This window comes from Talpa occidentalis, unplaced genomic scaffold (assembly GCF_014898055.3).
Source record: "Talpa occidentalis isolate TD23 unplaced genomic scaffold, MPIMG_talOcc4v2.1 talOcc4.13, whole genome shotgun sequence".
Classification (NCBI taxonomy): Eukaryota; Metazoa; Chordata; class Mammalia; order Eulipotyphla; family Talpidae; genus Talpa; species Talpa occidentalis.
Window position 1 is genome coordinate 20,504,783 of NW_023601322.1, and position 15,437 is coordinate 20,520,219.

Consider the following 15,437-nt stretch of genomic DNA (forward strand, 5'->3'; position numbering starts at 1 on the left):
GTCACGCGCCCCGTCCACCTCTCCCTCCCGCCGCCCCCCCAGATCAGGCCCTTCCCCAGCCCGCGGGAGCGCCGCGGTCACGACGGCGCCTCAGGGACCCGCCGCGAGCGCGGCGCCCGGGCGAGAGCAGCGCGCGGGAGGCGGACGGAAGCCGCGGGCGGAAGGTGGCGGGCCGGGGCGGGGGGCGGGGGCGGGGGCGCCGGGAGGGGCGGGGCCGCGCCGCCGGGGGCGGGGCGCCCGCGCCGGTCACGTGACGGGCCTGGCGGCGGCGGCGGCCGCGGCGTCTTCGGCGGCGCCCAGTGCAGGATGGTGCTGGAGGCGGCGGCGGCGGCCGTGGTGGCGGCGGCGTCGTTGGCGGCAGCGGGCGGGGGTGCTGTGGCGGTAGCGGCGGCGGCGCCCGCGGGTGGTATAAAATGGCGGATTTCGAGGAGTTGAGGGTAAGCGGGGGCGCGGGAGTCCGGAGCGGAGGCCGCGGGGGAGGGGAGGCCGGCGGAGAAGCCGCAGCGTCGTCCGCGCCACCCCCTGTTTCGCGGGGCCGGTTGGCGGCGCTCGGGGCCCGGCCCGCGTCGGAACGGGCGCCCGGGCGGAACGGGCGGGCGGAACGGGCGGGCGGCGGGGCCGCGCGTGGCGCCGGGCCTGGGGCCCAGGCGGGTCGAGCCGGCCGGGGTCCGCACACCTGGCGCGGGGGGCCCGGGCCGCCGGGGGGGTCGCGGGGCGCTCACTTCCGGGGTCCTGCCCGGCGGGCCGGGGGCGGCCGGGGGCGGCCGGGGCGCCCGTTCGGCCGTCGCGGCGGGGGGCGCGCTGAGGCGCGGGGAGCCCCGGGCGCCGGCTGCGCCGAGGCAGGGTCGCGGCCGCCGCTGAGGTGCTGGTCGCGGGAAGGCCCCGTCCCCCCGCCCGCGCCCCGGCGCACCCCGAGGGACGCGCGGTCCCGGGGAGCCCGTCGTCAGCGCCGGCCTGAGCCCCGCCGGCGCCCGAGCGCCGCGGCGAGACGCCCCGAGCCCGCCCGCGCCGCGCTGGGCTGGCGAACTCGTCTCGCGCCTGAGGAAAGACATTTTTCATCCGAGCCTTCGAGCAAGGTCACAACTTTATTGTGGGGCCCTTTGTATCCGGGAGGTGTGAAAAGGGGCGTGTTGGGGGGCAGAGCAGGAAAGAGGGTTCCTCCCGGGCCCATCACCTTCAGGGGGAGTCCGCAGAGGAGGCGCAGCTGAGAGGCTCGAGCGAGCGGGTTTCTTTTTTTCTGGGTCGCTGAATAACCGGCGACGTGAGTGGGGTGCTTAGGGGCGGGCAGCCTGATCATGAAAACAAGCCCAAGTAGAGGTGATGGTGAACTTGAAATTAAGTCAGCTGCAGCACGTTTGCAGAACACAGATTTATGATCGTAGGGTGCCTTTTTGGATTCTGCAAAAAATTCAGGGTTTTTGGTTTGGGTTTGTTTTTTTTTTTTTTTTTTTTTTGGGGGGGTATATTATCTTTTTTTTTCTGGGTGGTATAAGGTGGGGGAGGGCTGTTCACCTGGCTGGTATGGTGGACAACAGCAAAAGAATGTCTTCAGGATTCAGATCTGCAAGGAGATTGTTGTAGTTTGCGTAATGCCTGCCATTTTCCCTTCTGCTGTTCCAAAAATTTAGTGCCTAGTAAAGAGAAACCTGTATCCGTGCATTTTTGACTTACACTAGTTTATGCAGAGACCCATGATAGGAGGTAAAGAGTAGTAAGTCTAGGAGGTTCAGTGGCTCAGAGCCGTAGCTGGAGAGCTCTTTAACACCTGTGGTGCGCTTGAAATACTCAGGCCCCAGCCTCACCTCTGAAGACTCTGGCCTTTGGTTTAGGGTGCTTTGAGAAAATGGGAGATTGAAGTTAAACTTACTTTTACTTGCCATATCATCTTAAATTTGTGTAGTAACATGTATACGTCTTTTCTAAGATTTTTTTTTTTTTTTGGTTAGTGAAAACTTTTCCAAGACTTGTATGAGACTTTTATAAATGTTGTTGGTCAAGACTTAATAAAAAGGAGAAAATTTATTTACTTCGATGGGTAGAAAGGCAGCCAGTGCTTAGCTTGGAGTGGAACCAGGAACTCCTTGAAAACCAAAGAAGCTTTTCCCTCCCTCTCTTTCTCCCTTCTACCCACTACCTCTTCTCTCTCCATTTTGTTTTGTAGATTATCTTCATCATCTCTTTCGATTAATCAGCTGTCTTTGCTTCTCCCTGCACTTGATAGATGGTTCTGTCTCCCACAGTTCACATTAGGTGACCAACAAAGACTCACTGGGGGAGAATTTTCAGAGGAGGGGTGAGTATGGGCTGTGCAGATGCTGGAAGAATTATCCACCTTAGGCTCTGCCTTGGCTGCTCAGTATTGATGACCATGGCGGATACCCACGTAGTGCTTATTACATGCCTGGCTCTGTTCTAAACCCTTGACATGCATGCTTATTTAATCCTCACAGTTCTTTCAAGAAATTAAGGGGCAAAGGGGTTAACTAACCTGACATAGATCACACAGCTTAAGACAGGAAGACCTGCAAGTTTTAACATCAGGTGTGGAACTTTTGAGTTGGTGCTCTTCTGTCTTGAGCTTGGTTGCTCTGTTCTGTTTCCCGTGGCTCCAGACCATACACTAAATTGATGATAAGTATTCAATACTCTGCTTATGTGATACATAATATTGGAGCAAAAACAGGACAACTGGCTAAAAAACTGGAAGGGGAGAATAGGGGAAGGAACAGCTAGGGCTTTCTGTTGGTTTCTGCTTCAGAATGTATTCTGATGGTCACGGACCAGGAAAAATCTTGGCCTTTGTCAGCTGTTTTTCTTGTTTCTCATCAGTAAATGGTTAGCCACATACTTGGTTTGTGTTATTGCCGAGCGGATTTCCATTGTCTTTGCCCATTATTCTTTGGTGCCACTCCCTAGGGACCTGAATAACCAGAGCTCAGTACCTGGCTGTGCTGCAGTCTCTTATACTGGAGGTTGAGAATCTTGGGAAGGGGCATCCTCACTGTGCTTTAGTGACTTCTGTGCCCTTGCCTTTTCAGACTGGGGGTGGTGGGTTTGGTCGCATTTATTTGATGAGACGACTATTGTAGAACTTTAAGGGGCCGCCTGATAGTGTTAATTTTCTAGACTGCTCTGTGAGCAGACACCAGCATGGTGTCTGGTCGTAGTATAGCGTGGCAGCTCTTAACCTTCAGTTCATTTGAACTGTAGATCTAAATGCTTCTCTTCCAGATCTTCTGGGAGAGAGGATCTGGTTGGTTGAGCTTAGGTGATGGTCTACTTCTGTTCTCATTTCTGTAGACAGGAGGTTAAACTTACATCATACAAACCCGAACGGGGAGATCATCCTGATGACCGAAGGAAAGGAATGAGGTTGAGGGAAAGGAACGGGGAAGTTCTTTGTGAAGGGCAGTTGTGTGGTCAAAGATGCTATAATAATACATCACATATTAGAAGCTTTTGTGGCGTTAGAAGAAATTATTCAGTTCACCAGTTGCTTATTTGTCACATCTGTTGTTAGAAGTTTGTGAGTTAACTAATTTTCAAGTTAACTAGTTGTGAATTAACCTGGTACAAGTTCATAGAATCGAATAGCCTCTTGTCACTGCTGCCCTGCTTTCTGCCCCAAGAATTTGTAGCAGAATCAAGCATTGGGGTGGAGGGGGGCCGGAATAGTTGGGATTCTAGAGTCTCTCACCTCTTTCTCAACTAGAGCAGCTTTTTTACTCTTGTCTGTCTTCTCTAGCTGCATGATTCCAATACTGTGGGTTTCTCAGTTGCAGCCCTTGGGCAGTCCTTTACAAGGTCCTTGCTGCGTTTTAACCTGGTTAGTCCACTCTCCCTACTTACCTCCATTTCAGGATGGGGAAGAGGGAAGTAGGGAGGATCTAGTGTCATAACAGGCTAACTTTTTTTTTTTTTTTTTTTTTTTTTAAGGATTTCTTTCCTGTGTTCCTAATCCCTTTCCGTTTGTGCGTGGAGAGTTTCTTATCTTTGTGTGTTAGAACAGAGGGATTGTGCTGGCAAGAGTCTGGCGTGTGTTTGGACTAGTGAAAGCCAGTGATTATAACTGTCTTAGTAGGTGCTGGTAGACCAGATGCAGAAGATCCTTTTCACTAGGAGGCTTAAGTATTCTGTAACAGAAGGTTTTTTTTCGTCTAGAAGGTTTGAGGAATATACCTACATGACTTGCCATACTGCTAGCTTCAGATGCTGTTAGGATGCAGAGGGGGAATGAGGGCATTTGAGGTTAGAGGTCCTCATCCCCTCAAGCCTCCAACTCTTGGGCAAGGAAATAGACCAATAGTTATAATAGCTGAAATTGTTTCTGCCACGTGATTCAAAACTGCTATCAGTGGTCACAACTAAAATTTTCAGAAGGACTTCACTTGAGGTTATGGCTAGGAAGACACATTGAAAACTAAATATTAAATTTAAAATGAAAAAGATACTTTTTAGTAGAGAGTAAACCAAGATATTCCTAGCTGTATTAGACACTTTGCATTTGTTTGCTCCTTAGGTCTGCATCCTCCATCTTGTAAAGGCGAACATCTTTTTTGATAAAGCTAACATTTTCCTGCTTAGCATTTTTGTTTTTGTTTTTCTAAACTGAATCTTAGTCTGTTAATTTTTAAAATTGTGCTAATAATCCACATACCATAAAATACAGCCTTTTAAAGTATCCAGTTTAGTGGTTTTGGTCTATTCACTAAACTTTGCAACTTTCACCACTATTTAATTCCAGAACATTTTCTTCATAGCAAAAGAAAGCCTGTATTATTAGCAGTCATTCTTTGCTCTTTTTTTCCAACCCTCCGCATTCACTTTATTTTTATGGATTTGCCTAGTTTGTACATTTCATAGAAGAAGAGTCATAAGTATAGCCTTTTGTGTCTGCATTCTGTCATTTAATATTACCTTTTCAAAGGTTGATCCAAGTCATAGCATGTATCAATACTTCATTCCTTTTTATGGCTCAGTATTATTTCCATTTTATGAATATACCATATTTTATTTTATCCATTCAAGAAATATATGGACATTTGGGTTGTTTCTACTTTTGACTAGTAGGGACACTTATCTCTTAAATGTGTAAGTTTCGTGTGGATCTATGTTCTTAATTCTCTTGGGTAGATACCCAAGAATGGAATTGTTGGATCATACTGTAACTCTGTTTAACTTTTTTTTTTAAAGATTTATTTTTTATTTATACAATAGCTGGGGTACAGGCCAGAGGCGCCAGAGGTTGAGAAGATTCACCAAAGACATAGTGGGGAGCAGAACAGGCAGACAGACTGAAAGCATTGCTGAGGGGAGCAGCAGGCGCTACAGGAGAGGTCTGCTGTGCCGTGTGGGAATCTCCCTGGCCGCTGGTAATCGAACCCACACTACAGAGGCTGTGGACAGCCCCACAGCACTGCACTCAACCCACTGTGCCACCTGGGAGTCCCCTCTGTTTAATTTTTTTTAATTTTAATTTTTTACATCGTTCTTCATTTTTAAACAACATTTGCTTCCCCCCACCCCCTCAGGTGTAGTCCGTCCCCCATAGAGTTTTCTTCACCAAGGCTCCTGTGCACCATCACCTCAGTCCCCTGTGCTACCTCCTCCCTCCCTCTGATCCCTCTCCCTCCTCCTCCTCCCCTGCAGGATGTCTCTTATTTATAATTGTCCGTTTTTGCTTTGTTGTGTTTTGTACTGTTATTATTTTTTTACACTGATGTCTTATTGGGTTCCCCTATATTCCTGCTATAAGTGAAACCATCCGATATTTTTCTTTTCCCTTCTGGCTTATTCACTGAGCATAATTCCTTCTATTTCCAACCACGTTGCTGGGAATGGCATGAGGTTGCTGAATAATATTCCATTGTGTATATATGCCACATTTTCTTGATCCAACTTTTTGAGAAACTGTTGAACTGTTTTCCAAAAATAAAGCATTTCACATACCCACTGAGTAATATAGGAACTTTCTCCACATCCTCTCCTACACTTGTTATTGTCTGTCCTTTTGATTCTAGCCATCCTAGTGGGTATGAAGCAGTATCTCTTTGTGGTTTTATTTTGCTTTGCCCAGGTGAGTTATGCTGTTGAGTACCTTTTTGATGTGCTTATTGGCCATTTGTATATTTTCATTGGAGAAATGTTTATTCAAACCTTGCCCCATTTAAGTTTTTTTCTTTTAAGTTTAAGATCTAGATAGAAAATCCTTATTATATAGTTTGCAAGTATTTTCTTCCATTCTGTGGATTGTCTTCACTTTCTAGATTGTGTACTTTGAAGCACAAAAATGTTTAATTTTGACAAAGTTCAATTTATCTCTTGTTGCCTATACTTTGGATGCTAAATCTAAGAATCGTTGCAAACCCAGTGTCATAAAGATATATGCCTGTTTTCAATCAAGCTTAGATTTTTCATTTAGATCATTGACCAGTTTTGAGGTAGTTTTTGTATGATGTGAGGTAAAGATCAAGCTTCATTTGCAGGTGATTATCCAGTTTTCCCAGCACTGATTTTTTATTCCTCTGTTGAGTTATATTCACAGCTAATCTGTTTTTATACAGGTGCCTCATTAATAAATTGTACTGTTGAAGTGAAAGTGATGGGGGGAATGGTATCATTTTCAAGTGTTTATTTTGACTCCACTAGTAATGTGTCCTTTTTCCTAGACTTTAGAAAAGTGGTTTGAAACAGGAATACTCAGCTCTGCATTTGAATATTTATACACCTCAGTAAAACACCTTGATTATCTTTAATACTAGCATTGGAGATGGATGGTTATTGACTGTATATGGTCTTGAACAAGTTATATGACCTTTTCCCTAATCTGGCCAGAACCTTTAAATTCTTTTTCTTTGTTCCCATTTTAAAAAAATGAAGGTAGTACTTAGTACAGAAAAATTCAAAAAGTAAAAGTTGTTTCTTTCTCATTAAGTCCCACTCCTTTGACATACATGTCTTTTTTTTTTTTTTTAAGATTTATTTATTTATTATTTATATAAGCACTGGGTACAGTCAGAAGCGCGGGAGGGTGAGAGAATTCACCAGAGCCAGAGCGGGGAGCAGAGCAGGCAGAAGGACCGAAGTACACTGCTGAGGGGAGCAGCGTGCGGCAGGAGAGGTCTGCGCGCCATGTGGGACCTTCCTCCCGTGGCTGGGGAGCAGCCGGGGATTGAACCGGTGCTGCAGAGGCCGCGGGCAGCTTCGCAACCCAGCGCTCAACCGCTGCACTACCGGGGAGGCCCACATGTCTTTTGTTTTTAGGCAGTCCCAGAACTCAGAAATACCATGGTATCTTCTATGTGTTGATTTTTCTTTTTCAACTCTCAACAGTGTCTATTACTTGACCCTCTAGTAGATAGGGAATTTAGGTCATTGTATTTTTTCCATCAGTCCTAGCACTTTGATTTCTACCAATTACATTTTTGTTCCTTGTTCTACTATTTGATTATTTTTAAACTTTTTGCCATAGTTAAAATTCTTTTTTTTGACCTTCAGTTTCAAACAATCTCATCAGTTCCCAGTCTTTCTGAGAAGAATTTAACTTCCATCCATTTTCCTTTGTCTTCTTATCTCCACCCTTCCCCTTCCAGTCCTCATTTTTTCTTTCTGTTGTTAAGATTTATTACATTTATATTATGGTTTATATTGCTTCTGTACTTTTTTGCTTTGACAGGAAGATCCTAGAGATCAAGTGCTAATAAGGAGACTGCAATATGTATGTTGATTGTAAGAATTGGTCAGTGTAGAACCAGGTATGTGGAGTTGTGTATTAAACCTGTCCTCCTTAGCACAGGAGAAATACAAAGGATCTGTTTGGGTGAGGCGAACTCATGGGCATTGTTGTTATTTATTTATTAAGATTTATTTATACAAGAACCGGGGTACAGGCCAGATGTGCAGGTGGGTGAGAGGATTCACCAGAGACAGAGTGGGGAACAGAACAGGCAGACTGAAATACACTGCTGAGGGGAGCAGTGGGGGAGACAGGAGAGATCTGCTGAGCCTCCCCGGCTGGCCAGGATCAAACCAGTGCTGCAGAGGCTGTGGACAGCTTCATAGGCTCATGGGCATTGTTTTTAAAATGTAATCAAAGAATATTTTCATCTTGTAACCATTCAGCTTTTCTTGAAGATAGAATTTCTTCAATTTTCTTCATCTTCGTTGTCTAGTGTGTGCATTACTTTATATTGCACTCCTGGGTTAGGTATGTTATTGGGATCTCATGCCCTTCTATTTTTAAATTACTTTTCGATCTTGCTAGAATACAGTCCTTGGTTAGTTGTTTTAGGAAGGATATGTTGGTGATAAACTTTGTAAGTTCTTAAAGTTCTAAGCATTTGAAAATGGCTTGCCTTTGTTTCTGATTCTAAGTTGGTAATATTTTGTTTCAGAACTTTGAAAGCTTTGCTTTAGGAACTTAAAATGCCTAGTGTTGCCAGTGATAGATCCATGGCATCTGACGGTTATCCTTTTGTAGTTACCTTGTTCGTAGTCTTCATGGTGATCTTTTCATCTTTGATGTGAAGTATATCTGGTTATCCCTTTTCATTTCTTCTAGTGGGTAAACTTTCAGTTTTAAGCCTCTTCAGGTCTGAGGAATTTTTTTCTCTTCTTTGGATAACTTTTTTATTTTCTCTGAGTCTCTTAGATGAATTTTGGACTTTCAGATTGACAGTTTCACTTGTTTACATTCTGGAAGATTTCCTTGACTTTATCTTTGAATTTCAGTAACTATATTTTTAATATATAAAAACTTTATCCTCTTTTTCTCCTTCCTTCCCACCTACCCCTTTAAAATAAAAGGGAAGCCTGTTCTTGATTCATGGGTGGGGGAGGGGAGATTAATACCTTAATTTCTCTAAGGATGCTAATTCCTTTAAAAAAGTTCTCTCGAGACAATTCTTTGAAGTGGCAGTTGTCATACTGGTTTATGTATTTGGCTATGTTATTCTTGACTTTTAATTTTAAAATACTTCAACCTATTTAATAGGTACAGGAGATTATAACAGGTGAGATATTAGTAAACATATATTTACACATCACCCAACTTAAGTAGTTCATTACAGTAGTTCAACAGGGCACTTTCTCTGTCACATTTACATTATATAGCTAAATAACATTATGTAGCTAAATAATATATATATAGTATCATACAGTCTTTTTTTTTTTTTTTTAAAGATTTATTCATTCATTCATTCATTTATACAAGCACTGGGTACAGTCAGAAAGCGCAGGAGGGTGAGAGAATTCACCAGAGCCAGAGCGGGGAGCAGAGCAGACGAAAGGACCGAAGTACACTGCTGAGGGGAGCAGCGGGCGGCAGGAGAGGTCTGTGCGCCATGTGGGACCCTCCTCCAGTGGCCGGGGAGCAGCCAGGTATTGAGCTGGCACTGCAGAGGCAGCGGGCAGCTTTGCAACCCAGCACTCAACCGTTGTGCCACCCGGGAGGCCCTATATATTGTATCATATAGATAGATTTTTTTTGTATCTTAAATTTTTATACAAATGGAGTAATATTGTATGTATTTGGGGCTTTTTTGATTGTCATTGTTTTTTATTTTCCATCATAGGCATATACTCCAGTTTTTCATTTTCCTATTGGAAATTCATGTAGTTTCTGTTTTTTTTATAGGTCCTCAAATCTTTTATCCACACTTCTGAAATCCAAAAAGCGCTGAAAATGCTAAAAAAAAAAAAAAAAAGTAACTTTTCAGTGTTTTTACTTTGTGAAAAAGCTTGACCTGCATTAATTATTAGCTGTTTGTGATTTCTATTTTCTCATCTTGTGTGAATATTTATATTTTACTATAGTGATCCTAAGAGTCCTATTGTCAGGATTTAAGGATGTGTGCATCTTCAACAATGCTAGATAATACCATTTTCCAAAGAGGATGATAACAGTATTTGCTTCCCTTAAGCAATGCAGTTGTCGTTGCTTAGATTTCTTGCTAATATTTTTATCAGACTTTAAAGTTGTTGCCAGCAAGTATAAAATAGTTTTCATTTTTCCCCTTTTGTTAATGAGTTTGAGCATGTTTTTACTGTGCTGATTAACATGTTCTTTCCTTTTCTAGAATTCTGTTCATGTCTTTTGCCCCCGTTTGTACTGTCTTTTTTTAAAACCATAAAATTCCTAACTTGTAATAATTGGATTTACTTATCTATATTTTCTGACCTCTAGTTTATTAGTCCATGCCAGCAGCACCATCATATTTATAATAACTTCCATATAAACAAACTTCTCAACATAGCACCTATAGAAAGCATAGGTCATGAGACTATACCTGGATGCATTTTCTCTGTATAACCCTATGCAGGTCAAGACAGAGAACATTATGAGTGCTCTAGCAACTCCCTTTGAGTCCCCTCTCAGCATTTAAGCTTCTCAAAGATAACTTACTAACCTGACTTTAACATCTTAGATTAGTTTTGCCAGTATTTTGAGCTCACATAAATGGAATTGTATAATATGTTTTTGGTGTCTTGACTTTTCCTGCTCTTTGGAAATTCCTCTGTGTGTTCTTTGTAGCTGTTTGTCCAGTCCCTTCCATTAGGAGTGTAAGAATTATGGTCGCTACATGTCCCTTGCCTGTCCTTTAATTTTAGACATTTTAGTGGATGTTTCGTGGCTTTAATTTGCATTCCTCTAATGAGTAGTGATTCCAAACCCCTTTTAAAATACTTGTTGACCATATGGGTGTCTTATGTGAAGTGGCCTCCAAGTCTTTTGCCCATTTTTATATTGGGCCTCCTGTCTTTTTCATACTGATGTGCAGTTGACTATATGTCCAGAATACCAGCTCTTACAGATTGTATTTTGCAGATAACTTGTTTTCCCAAACTTACACATTGAGTCAGAGTTCTGCTTGACTTCTCAGCCTGTTCATTGCCCTTTCCCCATTGGCAGATATCTCCAGGGGGAAATATCACCAGGGGAAAAGATGCATCAAATGTTTGGATTCCATTTCTAGGCTGCTTAGATTCTTGCTGCTTCCATGCCTTCAAACAGATGTTTTTTATACTGTTTAGTTTTTAAAGTTTTTACAGGGAAGGTTGATCTGAAACAGTCTAGTTAATCATTGAGGAACACAAAAGTGGGTCAAGTCCTTCTGCATTGTAGTTTTTCAGTGAATTTACTGGCTGTTTGCTCTTCTATATAATTTTAGAATTATCTTTTTTAAATTATGTGGATACAAACCAAGTGTGTCTGCATGCGCACACATAACCCTACTGGGATTTTGATGGGAAATACATTGAATTTGTAAATCAGTTTGGAGGGAGCTTTCATTTTGTTACTAGTTTTCTTTTTTTAATATTAATAAAGTTTTCATAACCATGCGCATTATAGTCTCCATTTATTTAGGCCTTGTGCATAATTTTAATTTTCTTCAACTATTGTAAATATTTTGTTTGTTATTGCTAGGTGCCTTGTTTTTGTATCACAAATGGTATCTTATCAATATAATGACATTCTACCTTGGTAGTGTATTGAAGTGCATTTGAGTTTGTGTAACAACAGTGCCATGCTCCTAATTGTGATGAATAACCTACAGAATTCTTTTGGATTTTCTGTGTAGACAGTTCTATCTGTGAATAATGATCTCTTTGTTTCCTCCTTTCCAATTCTTATGCTTTTTTTCTTTCTTTTTCTTGTCTTAATGTGCTGGCTAGGATCTCCAGTACAATGTTGAATAGAAGCGGTGATGGGGGCATCCTGATCTTGTTCCTGATTTTAAAGGGAATGCTTTCAGAGTTTCACAGTTAAGTATAATGCTTGCTGTAGGTTTATTGTAGATAATCTTTCCAGGTTAAGGATGTTCTTTCTATTACTAGTTTGCTAATTAAAAAAAAAAAATCATGAATGGATGTTGAATTTTATCAAAAGCTTTTTTTGCATCTTTTGAGAAGATAAGCATTTCTTCTATAACCTGTTAACATGGGGAAATACATTGATTGATTTTCTGCTATTTAAACCAACCTAGTATTCCAGGTATAATGTCAACCCTAATCTGTCTCTCTCTCTCTTTTTTTTTTTTCTTCATTATTGGGCTCAGTTTGAAGATAGTAAATTTAGTACTTTTGCCTTAATGATGAGTAATTAAAATTTTTTTAAAACTATACTTTTTCTCTTATTTCTGGTAGAGTTTATGTAAGATTAGAATAATCCATTTCTTAAGCCTTTGGTAGAACTCCCTTGTAAAAATTGTAACTGGTGTTTTCTTTGTGGGACACTTCTTAATCACTAATTTGGTAGCTTTGGTTATAAGATTGTTCAAATTTCAAATTTTCAAGCTCGTTTTGGTAGGTTATACTTATAACGTAGTCCACTTTACCCACATTCTAGAACTTGTGGCAGTAAGTTATTAATTTCTTAGTTTGCGGTAACAGTAATGTTTCTTTAAAAGCACCCCTCCTTTTTTATGCCATCCTTGATCATTAAAAGCTAGATGTTTGCCAATTTTTAGACCTTTGGAAGAATTTAAACTTTAGTCTTTTATGCCCTTTAACATATAATTCCCCATTTCATTAACTTCTGCTCTTCATTTCTTTGCTTATACTTCCTTTGGTTTTATTTTTATTCTTTTTCTAGTTTATCAAGTCGGACACCGTTCTTACTAATTTTCAGCATTTTACCGTACGCGTTTAAGACTATCAATTTGTGTGTATTGCTTTCCTTACATCACATGCTTTTATGTTTTTATTTTTCACTTGTGAGTATTTTTCTATTTTCCACTATGGATTCTTTAATGTATGAGTTATTTATAGATTTTTATTTCCAAATATATGGGAATTCCTTTAGTTTGGTGACTGGCTTGTAATTCTGTTGTGGTAACAGCATGATTTGTAGGATACCAACCCTTTGAAATCTGTTGAGATCATGTGGTCACCTTTTATGATTTTTGTTTGTTATATGAAGAGAGTGTGTATTTTTTAATTGTGGTCACAAAGTTTTCTACATGTGCAGTAGTTAAGTTTGTTCCTATGTTCAAATCTTGTTATGTATTTAGAGTAGACATCTTAATCTTTCACTAAAATTTTTTTCATTTTCCTTGTAATTCTATCAAATTTTAAAATACATATTTTAATTGTTGTTAGCCATCAAAGTTTAAAGTATATTTTCCTGTAGAATTGAAATTTTCTCTGTGTAGTGACTTTGTGTATAGGATTCTGTTTTGTATTACATATTGCTGTTTGATGTTAGTGTACCTATATTTTTTTCTTTTGATCATCTAATTTTTTGCCTGATTTTAAAAATTCCCCCTTCCTTTTATCCTTCTATTTTAGTTTTAGCTCTTGTGATTATTATTGAATTTTTAAAATAACGTGGTCTGATAGTCCTGGCTTCTGTGATTTTAAACTTTTGATTAAGTAATTGTCAATTTACTTAGAATTATAAGAAGTAATACAGAGACATCCCATGAACTTTTTGCCTAGTCTCCTTGGGTGGTAATATCTTATAAAAATCATAGTATGATATCATAACCAGGATACTGATATGGACACAATCAAGATACAGACCATTTCTATCACCATAAGAATCCCTCATACTGTCATTTTTATAGCTACACACATTTCCTTCCCATTCAGCCCCTCCCTCCCCTTCACCTTTGGGGATCCATTCATCTGTTCTTTCTTTGAATAGTGCATGAATGGAATCATACAGTTTCTAACTTTTGAGGTCTTTTTTCATGCAGCATAATTCTCTGAAAATTCACCATGCTATTATATGTCTCATAATTCATCACTTTTTATTGTTGAGTAATACTCCATGAGCTGGATTTGTTTAGCTGTTCATCTGTTGAAAGACATCTGAGTTGTGTACAGTTTTTGGCTATTATGAATAAAAGTGCTACAAAGATTTATGCATAGGGTTTTCAACATGTTTTCAACTCTCTGGGATAATTGCCCAGGAGTGCAATTGCTGGATTGTATGGTTATTGCATATATAGCTTTTAAAGAACCTGCCAAACTGTTTTCCAGAGTGGCTGTACCATTTTACATTCCTACCAGCAATGTATGGAGTGATCCAGTTTATCTGCTTCCTCGCCAGCATTTGGTGTTTTCACTGTTTTTCATTTTAGCCATTCTGGTATGTATCTAGTGTTATCTCAGTGAGGTTTTAATTTGCATTCCCCTAATGGCTAATGATGCTGAACATATTTTTATGTGCTTATTTGTCATTGTATATCCTCAATGAAATGTTTCTTCACCTCTTTTGTCCTTTTCCTAATTGGATTTTTTTTTTTAGTTGTAAGAGTTTTCGGTATTTTCTAGATATCGGTCATTTGATGGATATGTGCTTTGAAAATATTTTCTCTGAGCTGGTTGTTGATTGTCTTTGCATCCTTTCACAGTACTAGTAGAGTACAAGTTTTTACTTTTGGTCAAGTCCGCTATGTAATATTTCCTTTTGTGGATCTTGCTTTGAGTATAAGCCCAAGAACTGTTTTGCCTATTTCTGGACACTGACGCTTTTTCTCTGTGTTGTTTGAAAAGTTTTATACCTTTATTCTTACATTGATGTCTGTGATACTGTTCAGAGTTACTTGTTTTTGTATAGCATGTGAGAATTAGTTAGAAGTTCATATTTTTCCTTGTCAGAAAGGGAAAAATTGACATTGCTTGTTGAGTCTTCCAGTCTATGAAGACTCTATTTAGATTGTAGACTTTCATTTGTGTTTTGTAGTTTTCAGCATGCAAGTCCTGTATTGTTTTATTTTTTTAAAACATGTGATCTTTATGTTCTTTGGCGTAATTAGGAGAAAATGGTGTGTTTTTAGCTTGTTTCTACATGTTCTGTTGGTGTTCATGTTTTGCTTTTATATCTTGTGACCGTGCTGAATGAATAACAACTTAGTTTTTAGTTCTTTGAACTGTTTTGTAGATTCCTTGGGATGTGCAAATACGGGTAGTTTCTTTTTTTCTTTCTGATCTGTATGCTTTTTTTCTCTTTTTTGTCTTATTCCACAGTTGGAACTTTCAGGACTATGCTAACTAAGAGTGTCAGAGTAGACATCTTTGTCTCATTCAAAATCTTGAGGTGAAGCATCCAGTCTTTCATCTTTAAGTATGTTAGCTCCAGAATTTCTTACAGATGCTTTCTATTAAGTTGAGAAAGTTCTCTTCTGTTTTAACTTTTTCAGAGAATTTTTTGTCATAAGTTGGTATTGAATTTGTCAAGTGATTTTTTGTATTGATTGATATTATAATGCAGTTTCCATTTTTTAGCTATTAATATAGTGTATTACATTGATTTCAAATGTCGATCTAGTCTTGCATCCCTGTAATAAACCTCACTGGGTCATGGTGTATAATTGTTTTTGCATATTGCTGAATTCTTTATGCTAATGTATTAAGTAACTCATCTATATTCATGAGTTGTTTGTAGTTTCATGTTTTGTACTGTCTTTGTCTGGTTTTGTTTAAGGGTAATG

The 15,437-nt window shown here is 40.3% G+C and overlaps 1 protein-coding gene across 6 annotated transcripts in view; it reads left to right on the top strand.

Annotated features, from left to right (window-relative positions):
* Window positions 1-258: 258 nt before the first annotated feature.
* PIAS2 (protein inhibitor of activated STAT 2) overlaps window positions 259-15,437 on the top strand; it is a 67,306-nt gene continuing 52,127 nt past the window's right edge. For 2 of the 6 annotated variants that reach the window (XM_037508565.2, XM_054694062.1), the window contains exon 1: window positions 347-437. In XM_037508565.2, coding sequence (XP_037364462.1) covers window positions 414-437 — 24 coding nt within the window. In that variant the 5' untranslated portion in view covers window positions 347-413. Of the gene's footprint in view, window positions 438-1,022; window positions 1,077-2,161; window positions 2,294-11,673; window positions 11,763-15,437 lie in introns of those variants that run through there. The other 4 variants (XM_054694061.1, XM_037508567.2, XM_037508569.1 and 1 more) reach the window with 4 other exon arrangements.